General features: G+C 44.3%; 1 protein-coding gene across 1 annotated transcript in view; it reads left to right on the top strand.

Annotated features, from left to right (window-relative positions):
• HDAC8 (histone deacetylase 8) overlaps positions 1-15,913 on the top strand; it is a 256,878-nt gene that overhangs the window by 223,636 nt on the left and 17,329 nt on the right. Inside the window, exon 10 of the mRNA XM_037145454.2 lies at positions 11,018-11,123. Coding sequence (XP_037001349.1) covers positions 11,018-11,123 — 106 coding nt within the window. The remainder of the gene's footprint in view (positions 1-11,017; positions 11,124-15,913) is intronic.

Genomic DNA, 15,913 nt, shown 5'->3' with positions numbered 1-15,913 from the left:
TCAGCAGTGATGTGGAGAAGGTTTGATACTCTTGGCAAGGGCCCTTCCCCCAAACTCCTGAAACCACACACTGAAGGAAAACCTTGGCCTGAAGGGAGACCCCTAGTGAAGTGGTGGCCACCGTACCCTGGTCTCTTATGCCTCCTCCTCTGTACCTCCTTCCTTCCCTCACCAATCTACTGCCCCCCCATTTTATTTTCTCTCCTTAATATCACCCCAGTCCCCCACCTCTTTTTCCTACCACTTCTAATCTCTCATTCCTTCCTCCTGTCTTCCATTTTTCTTAGTCTCCTTCATTCAGATCCTTCTCTTCTTGATCCCTCTGCTCTCTTTCTGGCTTTAAGGTTTACAGATACAGGGTAAGCTCTTTGGAATTCACCCACATTCAGTCTTGAATGGCATTTGTAAAGAAATCCAATTTTGCTACTGTCCATTGCATACAAAACTCCTGTTTCTTTGTAGAGTTGATAAAGCACAAGAAACAGTCATCATGATCATAATAATGACATTTACCAAGCAATTACTATGCACCAGGTACTGCTCTTAAGTGCTTTATATTAATTAACTCACTTATGGTCACAACAACTCTAAAGAAAGGTATGTCCCATTACTATTCCTATTTTCCCAACAAGAAAACCAAGACACAGAACAGTTAAATAATTTGCCTAAGGTCACAGAGCTAGCAAAGGGTGGAGCAAAGATTTGGGGCTCATGCTTTATGACTCCAGAAATGTCACTTTTTAACCACTAGGCTTATTGCTGCATGGTATCGTGGAAAGTCCACTGGGCTGAAAGTGCAAAGCCCTGGGTTAACTTCATATCTGCTGCTTTAGTGCTATCATCTTGGTCAAGTCACCTCACTTGTCTAGTGCCCCACACGTGAGGGCATTTTTCTGTACTTTAGCCAATATCACAGTTAGGCTTGGATTCATTTTTCTGCCATTCCTGTGATGATAGCATCCATCTCTAGTTAGATTTTCATCTCCTTGAGAGCAGTCATCGACCTTATTTTTTTTTGTACCCAGTTTTCCCCCCGACTCAGGGCCTAGAATAATGCTCAGCACCCTGATAGAACATGTGCATATGCAAATTACTGTGGATTGGCTAATATAGGAACCTTACTGAATACGCGGTACACTAAAGGGCTATATACGTTTCTTCAAGAAGCCTCTACGTACTTTAGCTATTGGAATAAGATGAGTTAGTATCAGCCATATTCTTTGCTTAAATACAATTGATGCTCAAATAAGCTAACATTTCTTTGGTTTACCTGATTATTTTGCTTGATAAACATTTTTCTATACCAATAGTTAAAATGCCATTAAAACATCTAAATAATAACACTATTTCTGTGCCCTATCTATTCATTCACTCATTCAGCCAAAAGAGTTCTTGGCACTGGTAAATGAGCTTCCCAAGAAGCAGTTTCTGAGCCCCAACTCGGTGTTCACGATGAGGAGCACAGGTGGGATACAGATATATCTAGATGGGGCACCAGGTTTTTATCCTCATGTCTACCTCCTCATGTAATACTCCAATAGCCCATATCTCCCAGACTCAGTCACACCCTGGATACCCCTAATTGTACAAGCAGTTGCCTTTAGCATGCTACTTCCTTACAGTTTAGTCCAACAACTAATGGGGTTATTATTTTTGTTTGTGTTGTAAAGCCATAGCAATAGAATTTACTCCTGATAATACCACCACAATTTTGTGTCCTTAAAATGTACCATGAATTTTATTTATAGTAACCAAATTTCCTGTAAACAGAAGTGGGCTTTTTTTTCTTTCCTGGGAAAGGAGGGGTTTTTTAATTTCCATCATGGTTGGGCCCAAGTTCTTTGGTGAAGCAATTGGTGATACAGGAAAGGTGGAGAAGCATTGTACAAAAGGCCGTTATGGCTCAAAGTGCTGGTGCTGTGTTATTCTGGTTTTAATGAGTTCTATTCATAGGGTGATACAGGACATGAAATGCTCTCCCTGGTCAAGCCCCACATCCTAGTCACCAGCACAACCTCCCCAACTGAAGACAGAGCAAAGCCTTGGGGGTCTGTAAGAGAGATGGGTACTGACCTTGAGCTTACCCCGACAGAATAAACCTAATTTTTAGGAAAGGTAAACCTTGAATAAACAATAAAAATTCAAGAGTGACTTGGAATATTACAAAAAGGGAGCTGGCTAGAAGCAGTTCATTGTATCCTGTACTAAGAGAGAAGGACACTAGTTTAGCCACAGGAACATATTGCCAGCATGTCACATGCATTCTTTTAAGCATCTTTCTTATGCTGAATCTCATCCCTAAGACTCTATGAAATCTCCCTTTACTGTTCTTTCTTCCTCTATGGTTGCTTTTTTTGTTTTTGCCTATTCACTGGATCCTTGTAACCTCCTACAACCTTAGTTCTTGGCTATGACCCCACTTCTACACACTCTTATCACATCTCCAGCTACATGCTAGACATGGTGACTCACATGCATTGCTGTCATTTCAAACCCAACTAAATCCAAGCCCATCACCTTCCCATGGGCAGACTAGCTCTTCCTGCTAATTCACCTCAGCTCTGTCAATGACACTGTGATTCTCCCACTTACCCACACTCAAAATCTTGGAGCCAACTTTGACTTCTCCCTTCTCTCCTTGTTTGGTAAACATCCAACCATTTATCAAAGTCCTGATGCAACTACCTTCACAATGTCTCTGCCTATTCTCTCCATCCCCACAGCAATCACCCTTTTCCAAGCCCTTGTTATCTCCCCTCTTGAATGAATGCAGTAGCCCCCACACTGGGCACCAGCCTTTGTATGCTATTCCCAGGTCTCCTAAGGCACAGCTCCAGTCTTGATGCTGCCTCAGTGCCTGTCACACCAAGTCCTGTGTCCTCAACCCGGGATTCAAGGCTTCCCATGGTCTCCTTTGCCACCTTTAACCAATTTAGAGTAATTGCTGGTCCCCAGACTTGTCCTGCATTCTCTTGCCGGCAGATTACCCCACCAGATCCCAAGTTTGCTCATTTGCAATCACCCCATCCTTTGAGATCTTAATTCTCAAATCTCCTCAGAATCCCAAAGGCATTTTATTTCATTCATTCAACAAACATGAATTGAGCACCTATTATTTTCCAGGCCCTATGCTAGGAGCTATAGGTAATATAAATATGAATAAAACAGTATTCTCCCCTTGTGACACTCTGGCTAAGGGGCCAGAAAGACAGACATAACTAACTCTAACTCCTTAGCAGGCTGCCTCTGACTCCCATCCTATGGGCTCTTCTCCTTAGCCACTAAATATACGTAAAACTCTCCCATCTTAAAATACCCGCCTTACTCCAACCCCATCCCTGTATCAACCACCTAAAAAAAAGAGGTGTATACTTACCATCATTCTCATCTTCACCTCCTACCATCTGACTCTTCAGCCCACTCCAGTCAGGCCTTCTCCACACCTTCCACTGACTGCTGTGGCAAAGCTTTCCTTCCCATGGACAAATCAGAAGAATGACCTCCTCTTATTTAACCTCTCTACAATATCTTAAATTGTCACCAGCACTGTCTGTACTCTCTCTGTCCACATCTGAAATATTGGCTGTTTCCCATGATTCCTTCCTTGCCTCTCTCCTTATTCTGTAGTAAGCCTCCCCTGCCAGCCAAGGGGCAATTCCTTTATTTCACTGATAATCCTCACATCTTTAACACATATGCTGTATCTTCAGCCCAACCTCTCTTCTAAATTCCAGAGCACTCTATCAGGGTCCTGACCTTCCACATGCTCCCACTAAACCCCCCTCACACACAAGCACTGCACTACAAACACGTCCTCTGCCTGTATTCCTCATCCCATTAATGCACCTCCTACACAGTCAGAAATCCTTGACTCTCTTCTCCCACACTTCCCACATCCAATTCATTGTTTAGTCCCTATTGATGCTATTTTCTTAAGTTTTTCAGTCTCTCCATTCCTCCCAAAGCTATTGCAGTTCAGGCCCTGTTACCACTCATTATGGCTCTAGGACCAGCCCTCTCACTGATCTCCCTACTTCCATTCCTCACCTCAAATTCCATTCCATTCTGCACCCTGTAGCCAGTGAGTCTTCTGAAGCACACAGCTGACCTTTTCATTCCCTCATTTACAAGTTCCCCCAAGTTTCCATTCACTTATTGCACATATAGTTATTTACCACCTACTAGGTGCAAGCACGATTTGGGGAATTGGCAATAAAGCAGAGAGCAAAACAATGATCCGCCCTCATGGACCTTCTAGTCTGGGATAAGGCCAAATGCCTTACTCAGTATGGAGAGCAGCAGCACCTACTACGAAACTCATGCCTGCCTCCCCCAGCCTTCTGTCCTAATTCTCCTTCTGCCCTACCTTTGAGCCATAGCAAATTAATTTCAGGGCCTTAAATGTGCTGTTCTGTTTTACTCTCACTGCCTTTGCCCAGACTGTTTTGGAAATGCCTGCCTCCCACCCACCACACACCCTTTGCATTCCCCCCGCCTACACAATCACTTTCTTTGAGGTAGTTTAGAGGCTGCTGTAGGTAGTAGTGACCTTCACAATGACCCAGGTTCAAATCTCAGCTGCACATAGGGTAGCTGTATGACTTCTGTCAAGTTATCTGACTGTTGGGTGCTTCCAATCCTCATTTTCAAATGGAAATAATTATATTACTTCCATAAGAGTTGATTGTGAAAATTAAAGAAGTCAATTCATAAAAAGTACTGAGATACTTTAGGTGCCTGAAACACAATAAGCCTTTAATAAATGTTATTACTTTTATTTTTGGTATTCTTATTATTAAATTTCTTATCACACTATTCTATAGTAATTCCTCTTACTGAACATATCTTACCATCTTTTTCTTTAATTTTTATTTTATTGATTATGCTATTACAGTTGTTCTATTCCCCCCTCCGTTCCCCTCCACCCTGCACCCCTCCACCCTGCACCTCCCACCCCTACCATTTCCCTCTTTAGTTTATGACCATGTGTCTCAAGTTCTTTGGATTCTATATTTCCCCTACTATTCTTGCCCTCCCCCTATCTATTTTCTACCTACCATCTATGCTACTTATTTTCTGTACTTTCTCCCCCCTTCTCCTCCCACTCCCCTGTTGCTAACCCTCCATGAGATCTTCATTTCTATGCTTCTCTGCTCCTTATCTAGCTGTCCTTTTAGCTTGCTTTTGTTTTAGATGTGGTTGTTAATAACTGTGAGTTTGCTGTCCTTTCATTGTTCATATTTTTTATCTTCTTTTTCTTAGATAAGTCCCTTTAACATTTCATATAATAAGGGCTTGGTGATGATGAACTCCTTGAATTTGATCTTATCTGAGAAGCACTTTATCTGTCTTTCCATTCTAAATGAAAGTCTTGCTGGATAAAGCAATCTTGGTTGTAGGTCTTTGGATTTCATGACTTGGAATACTTCTTTCCAGCCCCTTCTTGCCTGTAAGGTCTCTTTTGAGAAATCCACTGACAGTCTGATGGGAACTCCGTTGTAGGTGACTGTCCCCTTATCTCTTGCTGCTTCTAGGCTTCTCTCTTTCATTTTAATCTTGGCTAATGTAATTATGATGTGCCTTGATGTGTTTCTTCTTGGGTCCAACTTCTTTGGGACTCTCTGAGCTTCCTGGATTTCCTGGAAGTCTATTTCCTTTGCCAGATTGGGGGAAATTCTCCTTTATTATTTGTTCAAATAAGTTTTCCACTGGTGGCTGTTCCTTTCCACCTTCTGGTACCCCTATAATTCAGATGTTGGAGCGTTTAAAGATGTCCTGGAGGTTCCTAAGTCTCTCCTCATTTTTTTTTGAATTCTTGTTTCTTCATTCTTTTCTGGTTGGTCATTTTTTTTCCTCCTTCTGGTCCACTCCTTTGATTTGAGTCCCAGTTTCCTTTCCATTACTATTAGGTTCCTGTGCATTGCCATTCATTTCAATTAGTTTAGCCTTCATATGTTCCTCTAATTTGTGACTAAAATCAACCAGTTCTGAGATCTGGCTGGTGTAGCTCAGTGGATTGAGCACAGGTCTGCGAACCAGAGGATCGCGGTTCAATTCCCAGTCAGGGCACATGCCTGGGTTGCAAGCCAGTTCCCTGCAGGCCAGTTCCCAGCAGGGGATGCACTAGAGGCAACCATACACTGATGTTTCTCTCCCTCTCTCCTTCCCCTCTAAACATAAATAAATAAATATTTTTTAAAAATCAACCAGTTCTGTTAGCATCCTGATCACCAGTGTTTTGAACTGTGCATCTGAAAGTTTCTATTTCTTTGTCACTTAGATTTATGGGCTCTGGGGCTTTGAGATCTTCTTGAGCCATTTTTGGTCTTTTTGTGCCCATTAAGTATGAGGAACAGAGCCTTAGGGGGTAGGGCGGGGCCTTCAGGGCAGGGTCACTGGGTTGTGACGCAGTACGTGGGGGCAGGGTCAGAGTGGGGAAATGGCGTCCCCCTCTCCAGTTTCCTGCAGCTGGGTGAGAAGCAAAGCCTGAGGTGTTCACCAGGGCAGGGTTGCTCCGGTCGCTGGGTTGTGACGCTATATGTAGGGGCGGGGTCAGGGCTGGGAAATGTCGGCCCTCTCTGCTGCCTCCCATCACTGGGACCCGCTCGGTCCCACCTCACTGCCCATTCCCTCGCCAGTCTATCTGTGCAGGAATGCGCCAGCACAGTCAACCCACCGCCCTTCACCCTTGCCAGATCCGCCAGTCACTCACTGGGTCGCTCACTGGGTCTGCCCTTTGCAACCCACGCCTGGGATCCACGCACCTGAGTCCGTCTGACTGAGTTTTCCTGTGCAACCCCACTCCGCCAGCTGCTGGTTTCGCCCCTCTTACCGGTCAGGCTGAAGCATTCGTTGTTATCAGACTTCCAAAAAGTTCAATTTTCTGTGTTCTGGCTGTGTTTTCTGTTGCTAATATTTTGTTGTCTCTAAACTTGGTTGTGTGACAAAGCACAGTGTCTCCACCTATGCCTCCATCTTGGCGGAAGTCCATATCTTACCATCTTTGTGCTCGATAACTAACCTAGTCAGGCACATAGTAGGTACTTAATAAATGTTGATGAAAGGATAAATGCATTGACTGATCCAGGTTTGTGGTTTGGTTTCCTCTGACCAAATAGGATCATGAAGGAATAAAAGCAATATTAAGGCTTCTTCTGCACACCTTTGTGACCAAATGTCTAAGTGTATGCTGTTGGAATTGCATGAGCAAGAGCTGGGGAGGGGTGGGCAAGAAAAGCATGCTGAGCTGGGCCAAACTGAGCAAGAACTGAGCAATTTTCATTTCTTTATTCATTGACTTTTGGGTCGAGAAGGCATCAACAACTCTAAAGTAGCTGTTACCTTCAACTCTCATCCCTCAATTCCACCTCATACTTTTCCCCCTTTCCACTATCATGTTCCCCTCAATCATGTATAAACTGAAACTCAGAGAGCAAAAGGAGTGATGAGGGAAAGGGGGATGGGATGGAGAAGGGAGCTAGATCAAAGCTAGCATTTCCACTGGAAGGCCACCGACCTCTTTCATCCCCTGCTCCACCTGTCTGGGAATGGGATTGCTCCTTGCCCATTTCCTTTCCTCTTTAGGGCTGGAGGGCAGTTTCAGGGTGGGGCCTCAAGCTATTTCTAGTGCTGGCCAAATCCCTCCACCCTAACATCTCTTTTGCCTTATGTGATCAGATTTCCTTTTCACCTAACCAGTAAGCAACAAGTGGCAGGAGCACAGGGCAGGAAACCGTGAGAGAAGTCAGCTTCTCCACAGGGCCTGCACAGAGCTAATGGTTTAAACAAGTGGGGAAGACCCTGGGGCTGCTGGACTTTGTCTGGCAGGAAGAATAGACTCTTCTACATTGCAGCTCCAATTGCTTGGCCGCAGGGGATAGGTGAGGCACTGGTTTAGCAAGGGCCTTTTGCCCCAGAAGAGAATTCACAGTACTGAAGTTCTGAGCAGTGCATATTATCTCAGTGATTCCTAACAACCTGACCAGGTCAGAACTTATCATCTGTCTGGTAGCAATGACGAAACAGAAATTAAGAAACTCTCCTGAGGCATGCAGCTAAACCCAGGTATGAAAATCCAGCCCTGCCTTTACTCTAAAGCCAGGACTCTTTCCACCTCATCATGCTGCCTCAAGAGTCTAGAAAAGCTGTTAATGCTATGAGTTGGCTCTTTGCATTATTCCACATAATTAACTCAACAGCCAGCTAAACCTTTTGTGTATTACTTTAATTCAACACAATTTTAAAGTAAAGGTTTAAAGAGAAACTCGAATGATTGGAGTTCAACTCTACAGGCTATGCAAAGAGAACATGACAGAAGATTCTGCCTTTGCAGAGTTTTTAGTCCAGTGGAAAAGACTTAACAAGTGCAAAAATAAAAGCATAATATAACACAGAAACAGGGAAATGCCACAAGAGGGCCAGAGGTGGGGGAGAGGGCACCACCTTTGCCCTGCATCTCACTAGGAAGATAGAGCCTCTGCCTTCCTAGTGCCTCTCACTTCCCACAGCCCCAAGCAGAGCCTCCCAAGGCCGGGACCAGACAACTGCGGTGTGGAAGTGGATCACAAAACTAGAACTTTCTTAAATCATCTGTGTCCCCTAGCCCAAGAATAGTGCAAATAACCTTGACCTGTGAATGATATTTGATTGCAGAAGGTAGGGAGATATCTAGGAACCCAGGCTTAGCTATTACCTACAGCCAGCCTGCTTTGGCAAAGAATGGGTTATTTAGTGATTAAGGCCAGGTGGTAATGCAACCAAGACAAGAGGTTCAGTCCCAGGCAAGGTGACTTCTTCTATATGGCAGTTCTGGCCCCAGCTGACCATCTTGTAACCGTGTGTTCTTGGTCAAAGAGGGTGCTAAAAATAGGAGAGTGCCTGTAACCATTTAGCAGATACTCACAATGAGGATGTATTTTTCCAAACACTCAGCCCCCAAACAAACAGCTCTCCACATAAGTCTTGCTGACAGGATCAGCAGTGTTCCTTTCATAGATGGAGGCAGCGGTTCCCTCCTCCTATACCTCAGCAAGGCCCCCTGCCTCCGATTCTCAGAGCACTGTGATGCCCGTGCTTTGGGTCTCCCAGAGTGGCTACTTCATTACAGTTGCCTTTCCTCTATTGCTCTCTCTAAACCCATCTTTCCATACCCGTGAAATGAGTGTACTACTTGACACCCTCTGGAGGAGAGGCCACCTGTTTGAAGCCTTCTCTTCCAGAGCCAAGCCACGAGGTCCCCAGGCTTAGACTGAGGGGCCCTCCTTGGTTAAAAATACAAGCCTCTCAAGTTTCTTTGATCATAACGGGGGGTTAGTTTCTGGATGTGTCACCAGGTAATCCCTCCTGTCTGTTTCACATATGGGTTTGGTAGAGATGATCTCTACTCAAGGCCTCTTCTATCTCTAGAACTCGGGACCTCAGGCATTAGAGGGTAATAACTCCAGGAGCAAAGAACTAGGCCCCTCTCTTCATTCTAGACCAGATGCCCCAAAGGGGACATTATAAGCAATGGCACATTATAAGTCTTGGACATTTTTCTTTTAATTTAAATGTGCAGAGTTTTCTGTCATGGATATGCATCAGATTACTCCCATGGATTCGACAAAGAGGCTGTTAGAATCCCCAGAGATTGTTCCACAACCTCTCCCACAGATGTACATCCACACTCTTAACAAGGATAATATGGTGGCAATGACAATAACCCTGGATTATTTTTTAGAGGCTCTTTGAATGACATCAAATTCATGACACATATCAAGGTCCCCTTTTTTTCTCATGCCCTTTGTACCATTTTTTTCCCTGTGGAATTTGAATTTCCCTGGCTTACTTACGGCCTAACAATATCACTATTGAAAGCACATAATGTTAAGGACCATATGCTCTCTCTCCAGAGAGTGTGCACAAATACTATTTCTGTTAAAAACTAAACAGAAATAGCAGCTTTGCATATTTCCCATTCAAAGACTTACCCCCATTGAATGATTCCCTTTGTCATTGAGTGTTTTCCCCAAGCGGGCCCCAATAGAGAAGCTGAATCAGATATTGTGACTTACCAAAGGTCACAAGGAGTCATCTAGTGAGCTAGAAATAGAATCCAAAAACCTTTATTTTGATTCCCTGAATTTAAAAACAAATAAACTCTACTACAGAGAAAGAAAAACTGAAGTAGAGAAACTAGGCTTGTTTGACATTCCCGGGTCAGGGAATTCAAAACAGCCAGAACTAACAGGCAGCTGCCATGGTCTCTGAGGACTGATGAAATGGATAAGACCTGGGCCCTCTCTGCCTTCAAGGAGCTGATAATCCAGTGTGGGGAGATCGGGTCATTGGTGAAAAATCTCTATCCTAAGCAGAATGTGCTTGTAAACAGCTAGAGGAACCCAGAGAAGGTCTCGTCCATCTTCATGGCCCCCCACAGGAGCTGGAACAGTGACCTTCATGGGCTAGGCAGGCAAGCACTGTCTATTCATTGAACATGGGCTATAAGAGAGGTACTAACAGAACACTCTGGAAATTGGTGGGGAATGAAGGACAGCTTTGTGAAGAAGGTGACATTTGAGCTGTGCCTGGAAGGATGGGACAGGTTCTTCTTCTTTTTTTTTTTTCCTTACAGGCAGCAGGGATTTGGGGAGGAAAGAGCAATGGCAAAGATCCTAAGGGGACAGGACAAAGCATGGTATGATTTCAGAGAGCTCAGAGCAAGCCAGTGTGGCTGGAGAAGAGCCCTAGAGAGGCAGGAAGAGCTAAGGCTAGAGAGAAAAGTTGAGACCTGAGCAGAAAGAACCTTGAACAACAAGCTAAAGAATTTAGCAGTAGACTGTTGCTGGAGGTTTTAAACAAGGGGAATGGCACCACCAAGACAGGGCTTCCTGCTACATTCTCCTGCCCTGCCCACCTGGGCCTCCCTGGCCTTGTCAATAGTGGTGGGTTTCTTTTGATTGTACTGTTTGTATGTGGTTTGATTTGCAGGTTTTCTGTGGTTGAATTTGTTTTTTTGGCCTTTCCCTTTTCCTTACAGTTTTTCACAGCATATGGTCCTGATTATGTGCTAGAAATCACGCCAAGCTGCCGGCCAGACCGCAATGAGCCCCACCGAGTCCAGCAAATCCTCAACTACATCAAAGGTGAGCACCACCCCTTGAGTCCTGCCCTCCTCATTCCACCCAGCTTGAGGTGGCCCATCAGTGGGGCTTCCCAAAATACCGTTTGTCTTTTGGTGGCTAATTGTGTCACTGATTTGGAAGGAAAACCTCTTTTTGGACTAGTAGATTGTGGTGGGGATTCTACACTGGCCACTCTGGTTGGGATTGTCATTTGGCCAGCTAGTGTCACCTTCAGGGACACAAAAGGTTCAGCTTTAGGCACCTCCAGTGGAAAACAAGTTCTAAAAATGGGCCCTGAAACCCTTTTTCCTTTCAAAAGAGCAACAGTAAGACCCTTTTGAGATGAGGTAAGTTCAAGTCAATTCAGACTTTCAGGGCGGGGTTGGGGGTTGCTCACAAACATTCTGTTCCAGTGGGCTCCTTGGTCCATGAGAGCTTGAGAGACTGTGGGCCTACAATGCATAGTCAGGGATTCCGATGCCCTGGGTGTAGGTTCCCCAGTCTTACCCAGAGCACTGGAGATGGGGCTGTGGCCCTTTCCTTCCCATCTCTAGAGCTGGCCTACAGTTATTCTGGCCTCTGGACAGAGAGAAAATGGCAGTCGTCCGGTTATTGCCCTCTTGATCACACTGTCCACTAGTTGTTTGGAAATGTTGCCCTCAGCTTTCCAGTTGAGTCCCCCTCCCAACCCCAGCTGCCACTTCACAACTCAACTCACTTTACCTTTTTAAAGTAAGTTTCAGCATCCACTTTCCTGTTTAATTAAATTTGTATATATTTGTGAATATTTTTTGGATCCTAATTATTTGCAGAATTGAGAAGTCAAGGGTGTCATATTGCTCATCCCAGAAGAGTGAAATCCTCATGTTTATTCATATAATGACCAAGAAGACAGAACCAGTTCTCCTACCTTTGAGTCCCTCATTGGAAAAGAATTCAGCATGAAAGTTAGAGTTAGTCTGAGGGGATACATTGTGTCCTGAGGTTTTTGCTCAGAGCTATATTCAGGCCCTATTTTCTGATGGAGCCCAGTCTGACAATAGCCAAGTCCATAGGCAGGAACTCCCTGTCTCAGGCTTCCTTGGTTAAAAAAAAAATTCTAAGCTCATAAGTCATAGACTCACAAGGTTATGCTTACAGCAATGTTTAGTGCCTCTCCAAGGTGTTCCATAGCCCTTAGCCTTTTCCTGACCCTATAGTTTCAGGCCACCTCCCTCTGGTCTCTCAATGACTAGTAACCCACAGGCCCTTACTACCTAACCAAATCTTCTTCCCCTTTCTAGCTTATCAAGTCTTTAAAATTCTTCTATTCCTGGCCCTTCTCTAGTCCTTCTCACTGTGCTGCAGTTCTAATTAACACTAGCACTCCCACCCTAGTTTCCTCCTGCCTCTCTCAGACTCAGGACACAGTTCCTGTTCCCTTTGGAACTGTACCTGGACCAACTTCTCTTACCCCTCGTCCTTCAACCTTACCATTTTCCCCCCATCCAGGCTCTAAATCCTGGTCGAACACGTACAAAGCAATAGAAACAGAAACTAAACAAGCCTCTGCAGCTACTTGCTCATATCTACATATGTGCAGATATCTGTATGCCCTCATGCTTTCATGCACATGTACCCAGACACATATCTCCAGAGAGTGGTGACATCTTGCTATTGAGGAAATGGAAATGACAAATGAGAGAAGACATAAGGAAGGTAATTCAAAGGGAAGAGAACTAGGAAAGGTAAGAAACCCAAAAGAGGAATACATTTTTTAAATATTTTAGGTAAAAGTCTAGTTTGAAGGTTGGTGAAAAAATGATAGAAAATCTTAGAAGACATGGAAGTTACACAGAAGTCAAGATTTTAAAAAGATTCTAGCAAGTTAAAACAATATTCTGATTGTAACACAATGAAATGAAAGTGGGAGAAAATGTATGAACCAGGAAATGGGTCCTCAAAAGCAACTGGATACAGACAAGATAGAAAGACATGTTTAGCATCATTTTTCTGTGAAAGAGTCAGGGATTTTAGTCAACACAGAGCTCAGTGTAAGTCATCAGGACAAGGTGGCTCACGAAGCTAATACCAGTGATACTGATACATTATCAACCTCACTTTAAAAGGGTCCTAGACAAATAGGAGCTTCTTCCAGGAGGTCAGTTGGGATGGGAAGAGGACTAGAGCCCAGGTTGCAAAAGGTCTGGTTGAAGAAGCTGGGGCTTTTTGAGAAAAGAATACCTAGGGGCATGTGGTCTCTACTCCATATCTTTGAGAGACTTGTCACAGACCAGAGGGTATAGACAGAGTCGATGTGGTCACATGGTACAGAGCTAGGACTCATGAGTAGTTATTCTAGAAAGGCAGATTTTCATTCAGTAGAAGAAAGACATTTCTAATCATTAGAGCTGTCCAAAGTGTAACTGCCCAGAAAGGAATGAGGTCTCCGTCACTGGAGACTTATAGGTAGAGACTGGACAGTCATTTAGCTATCAAATAGTAGAAGGGCTCCTGCACTGGGGGAGGGTAATTGTACTAGGTTATTGTTAAGGCTCCTTCCAACCTTAAGATTCTAAGATGCTGTTCATTAAAATGAGAAAAAAATTAAAAAACAATTAAAAATATGATGAGAGTGCACAGATTCATAGATGAGTCACAGTGGTTGTTGCAGGGAAGAATTGATGATGAGAAAAAAAGAAACTAAGTGGCTGAGAGTAGGCAGGGAGGAACCAGAGAGGGCAGGCAGCAAGTAGAGAAGGTATAACATATTAAGCATCTTCAATTCAGATTTTCCATTTAGCCATCCCTTGCATATTGACAAGGTCCTGTGTTCTAGCCATGCAAATGAACAGAGCACACAAGTCCAGAACCAAAAAGAAATTCAGCTCAACCTAGAAAAAATTAGGGTAGAAAGAAGTCCAAATGTTGCTAAAAATGGCCAGGCTAACCTGCTGTTCTGAGACCGTGCCCCTCCAGCCTTGTGACGCATGCTGCCATCAGATAGTGCGTTGCCATGACAATGGTCAGTGTCGAAAGGCTGCTGAATTTTCTACATTCTGAAAGATTTTCCTGAACCTGCCTACAAGATTGTCGTTTATTCTTGCATATAAAAGCCTCAGCCAGGCTGGCATTTCTCCCCTCACCTCCCTTTCCCTTCCCCCACTAAAAACAAAGGTTGGGAGACACAGGCACAGATTGATTTGGGGAGGTGGGATGGTGATGAGGAAGTGGATAAAGCTCCACTCTATGGGAGGGAATTTAGCTAATGTGTATAGTTGAATTCGTTCATCCTTTGAGCTTGTTCTTTTTTTTCCTCTTTTTCACCACATCCCTTAGAAGCACAAAAGGTGGGATTTTGAACCTACTGGAGATCAAACCTGAGGTGGTTCATCTTACAGAGATTCATTCCACATGCTACAGGATGACTGGAGGGACAGGCAGATTTAGACTTCATCTTATCCCATCTTTTCAGTCCATTAATCTATCCAAGAGGGAAAAAAGACAAAAATAAAGACCTGGAGAGTAAATTCAAACTTTTAGATTTATACAAAGAAAAACTGTGTTTTGCTCCCACCAATTGCTCTTCTCATGCCAATGAATCTTGAAGATATGTGTCATTGTTCACAGGAAGTGTGGGTCAGAGTGGATCACTCAGCCTAGCTCATGACCACTGCTGTAAAATCATCTTTGCCCCATCTTCATGTGCTCAAACTTGTTTACCTTTCCTCTGGCTGACTTACTCCAGAGGGGGTTGGCTCACAGCGAGCCTCCTAGAGTTGTAACTGCTGATGTGATCAATCACCAGAGGGAGGTGGCTAGCTCCCCACGACTAAGTAGCTCTGCATGGGGAAACAGGGGTAAAGGTTTTCTAATCCCTGTTACTAATAACATTTAAATCAAGTAAAGGTCCATAGGGGGACAAAAGCTTCATGTTCCAGCCCAGGCCCAACCCTCTGGGGGTGGGGGCAGAGAAGGGAGGGTGAGTTGTGCATATGTATGTGTTGGAATTATAAGGTTTCTACACTTGCTCTGAGTTCCCAGACTGTACCCCTGGTGTGCTTGTGATAGAAAAGGAAACAAATGGGGCCAGGAGGCAAGGAAGAACATGGTAGGGAGTGGGGACAAGAGGCCTTGTGCACATGTGCCCTTTCTGATCCTTAATTAAGGTGGCTTAGTATGACAGCCACTCCAGTACAGGGTTGGGGAGATGGGCCACCAAACTAATGTGGGAGTAGGGAGAGACAACATAGGCGAAATAACAAGAATAACAGCTACTATTTGTCTTACAGATGAGGAAACTGAGGCTCAGAGCAGATAAGTGAGCTGGCCATGGTCACCTTTATTCAATTCATTCAGCAAGTAATTACTAAGCACCTACTGTGTGCCATACACTGTGCTAATAGGTGATGGAGTGAACATTTGAACCCAGGTCTCTCTGAATTAGGGCTTTGGATTCAGGCCGTTTGGCCTTCCTGGTGCCTCTCCTCTCTTCACAGTTGTTGCCCCACCAAGTCTACTCATCAGCACCCACCTGCTTTTTTCTAATCACCTTAATAAACCCTTCCCACCCTGCACTACACACCTGGCTCCTTTTATGTGGATGATCCATAGCACCTGAAATCTGATGTCTCCCTGGAAATGGGGGGAAGATAGCCCTGGGTATCACTTGAAATCCTGGCCCCTCACCCAGGACTTCAAGCCCTCCTTAACTCCCCACCCCTGCCATGCCCCCATCATCCCACCATAGTGTAATTGAACCTTCCAACTCCATTGTTATCTGAGTAGAGAAATAAAGGAGAAGGACAGAAGGTAGAAGAAGTCAGCCACCC

Source organism: Artibeus jamaicensis, unplaced genomic scaffold, assembly GCF_021234435.1.
Source record: "Artibeus jamaicensis isolate MK-2021 breed Jamaican fruit bat unplaced genomic scaffold, CSHL_Jam_final contig_2377, whole genome shotgun sequence".
Classification (NCBI taxonomy): domain Eukaryota; kingdom Metazoa; phylum Chordata; class Mammalia; order Chiroptera; family Phyllostomidae; genus Artibeus; species Artibeus jamaicensis.
Note: the sequence above shows the minus strand (reverse complement) of the source record. Positions and strands in the feature narration are given on the sequence as shown.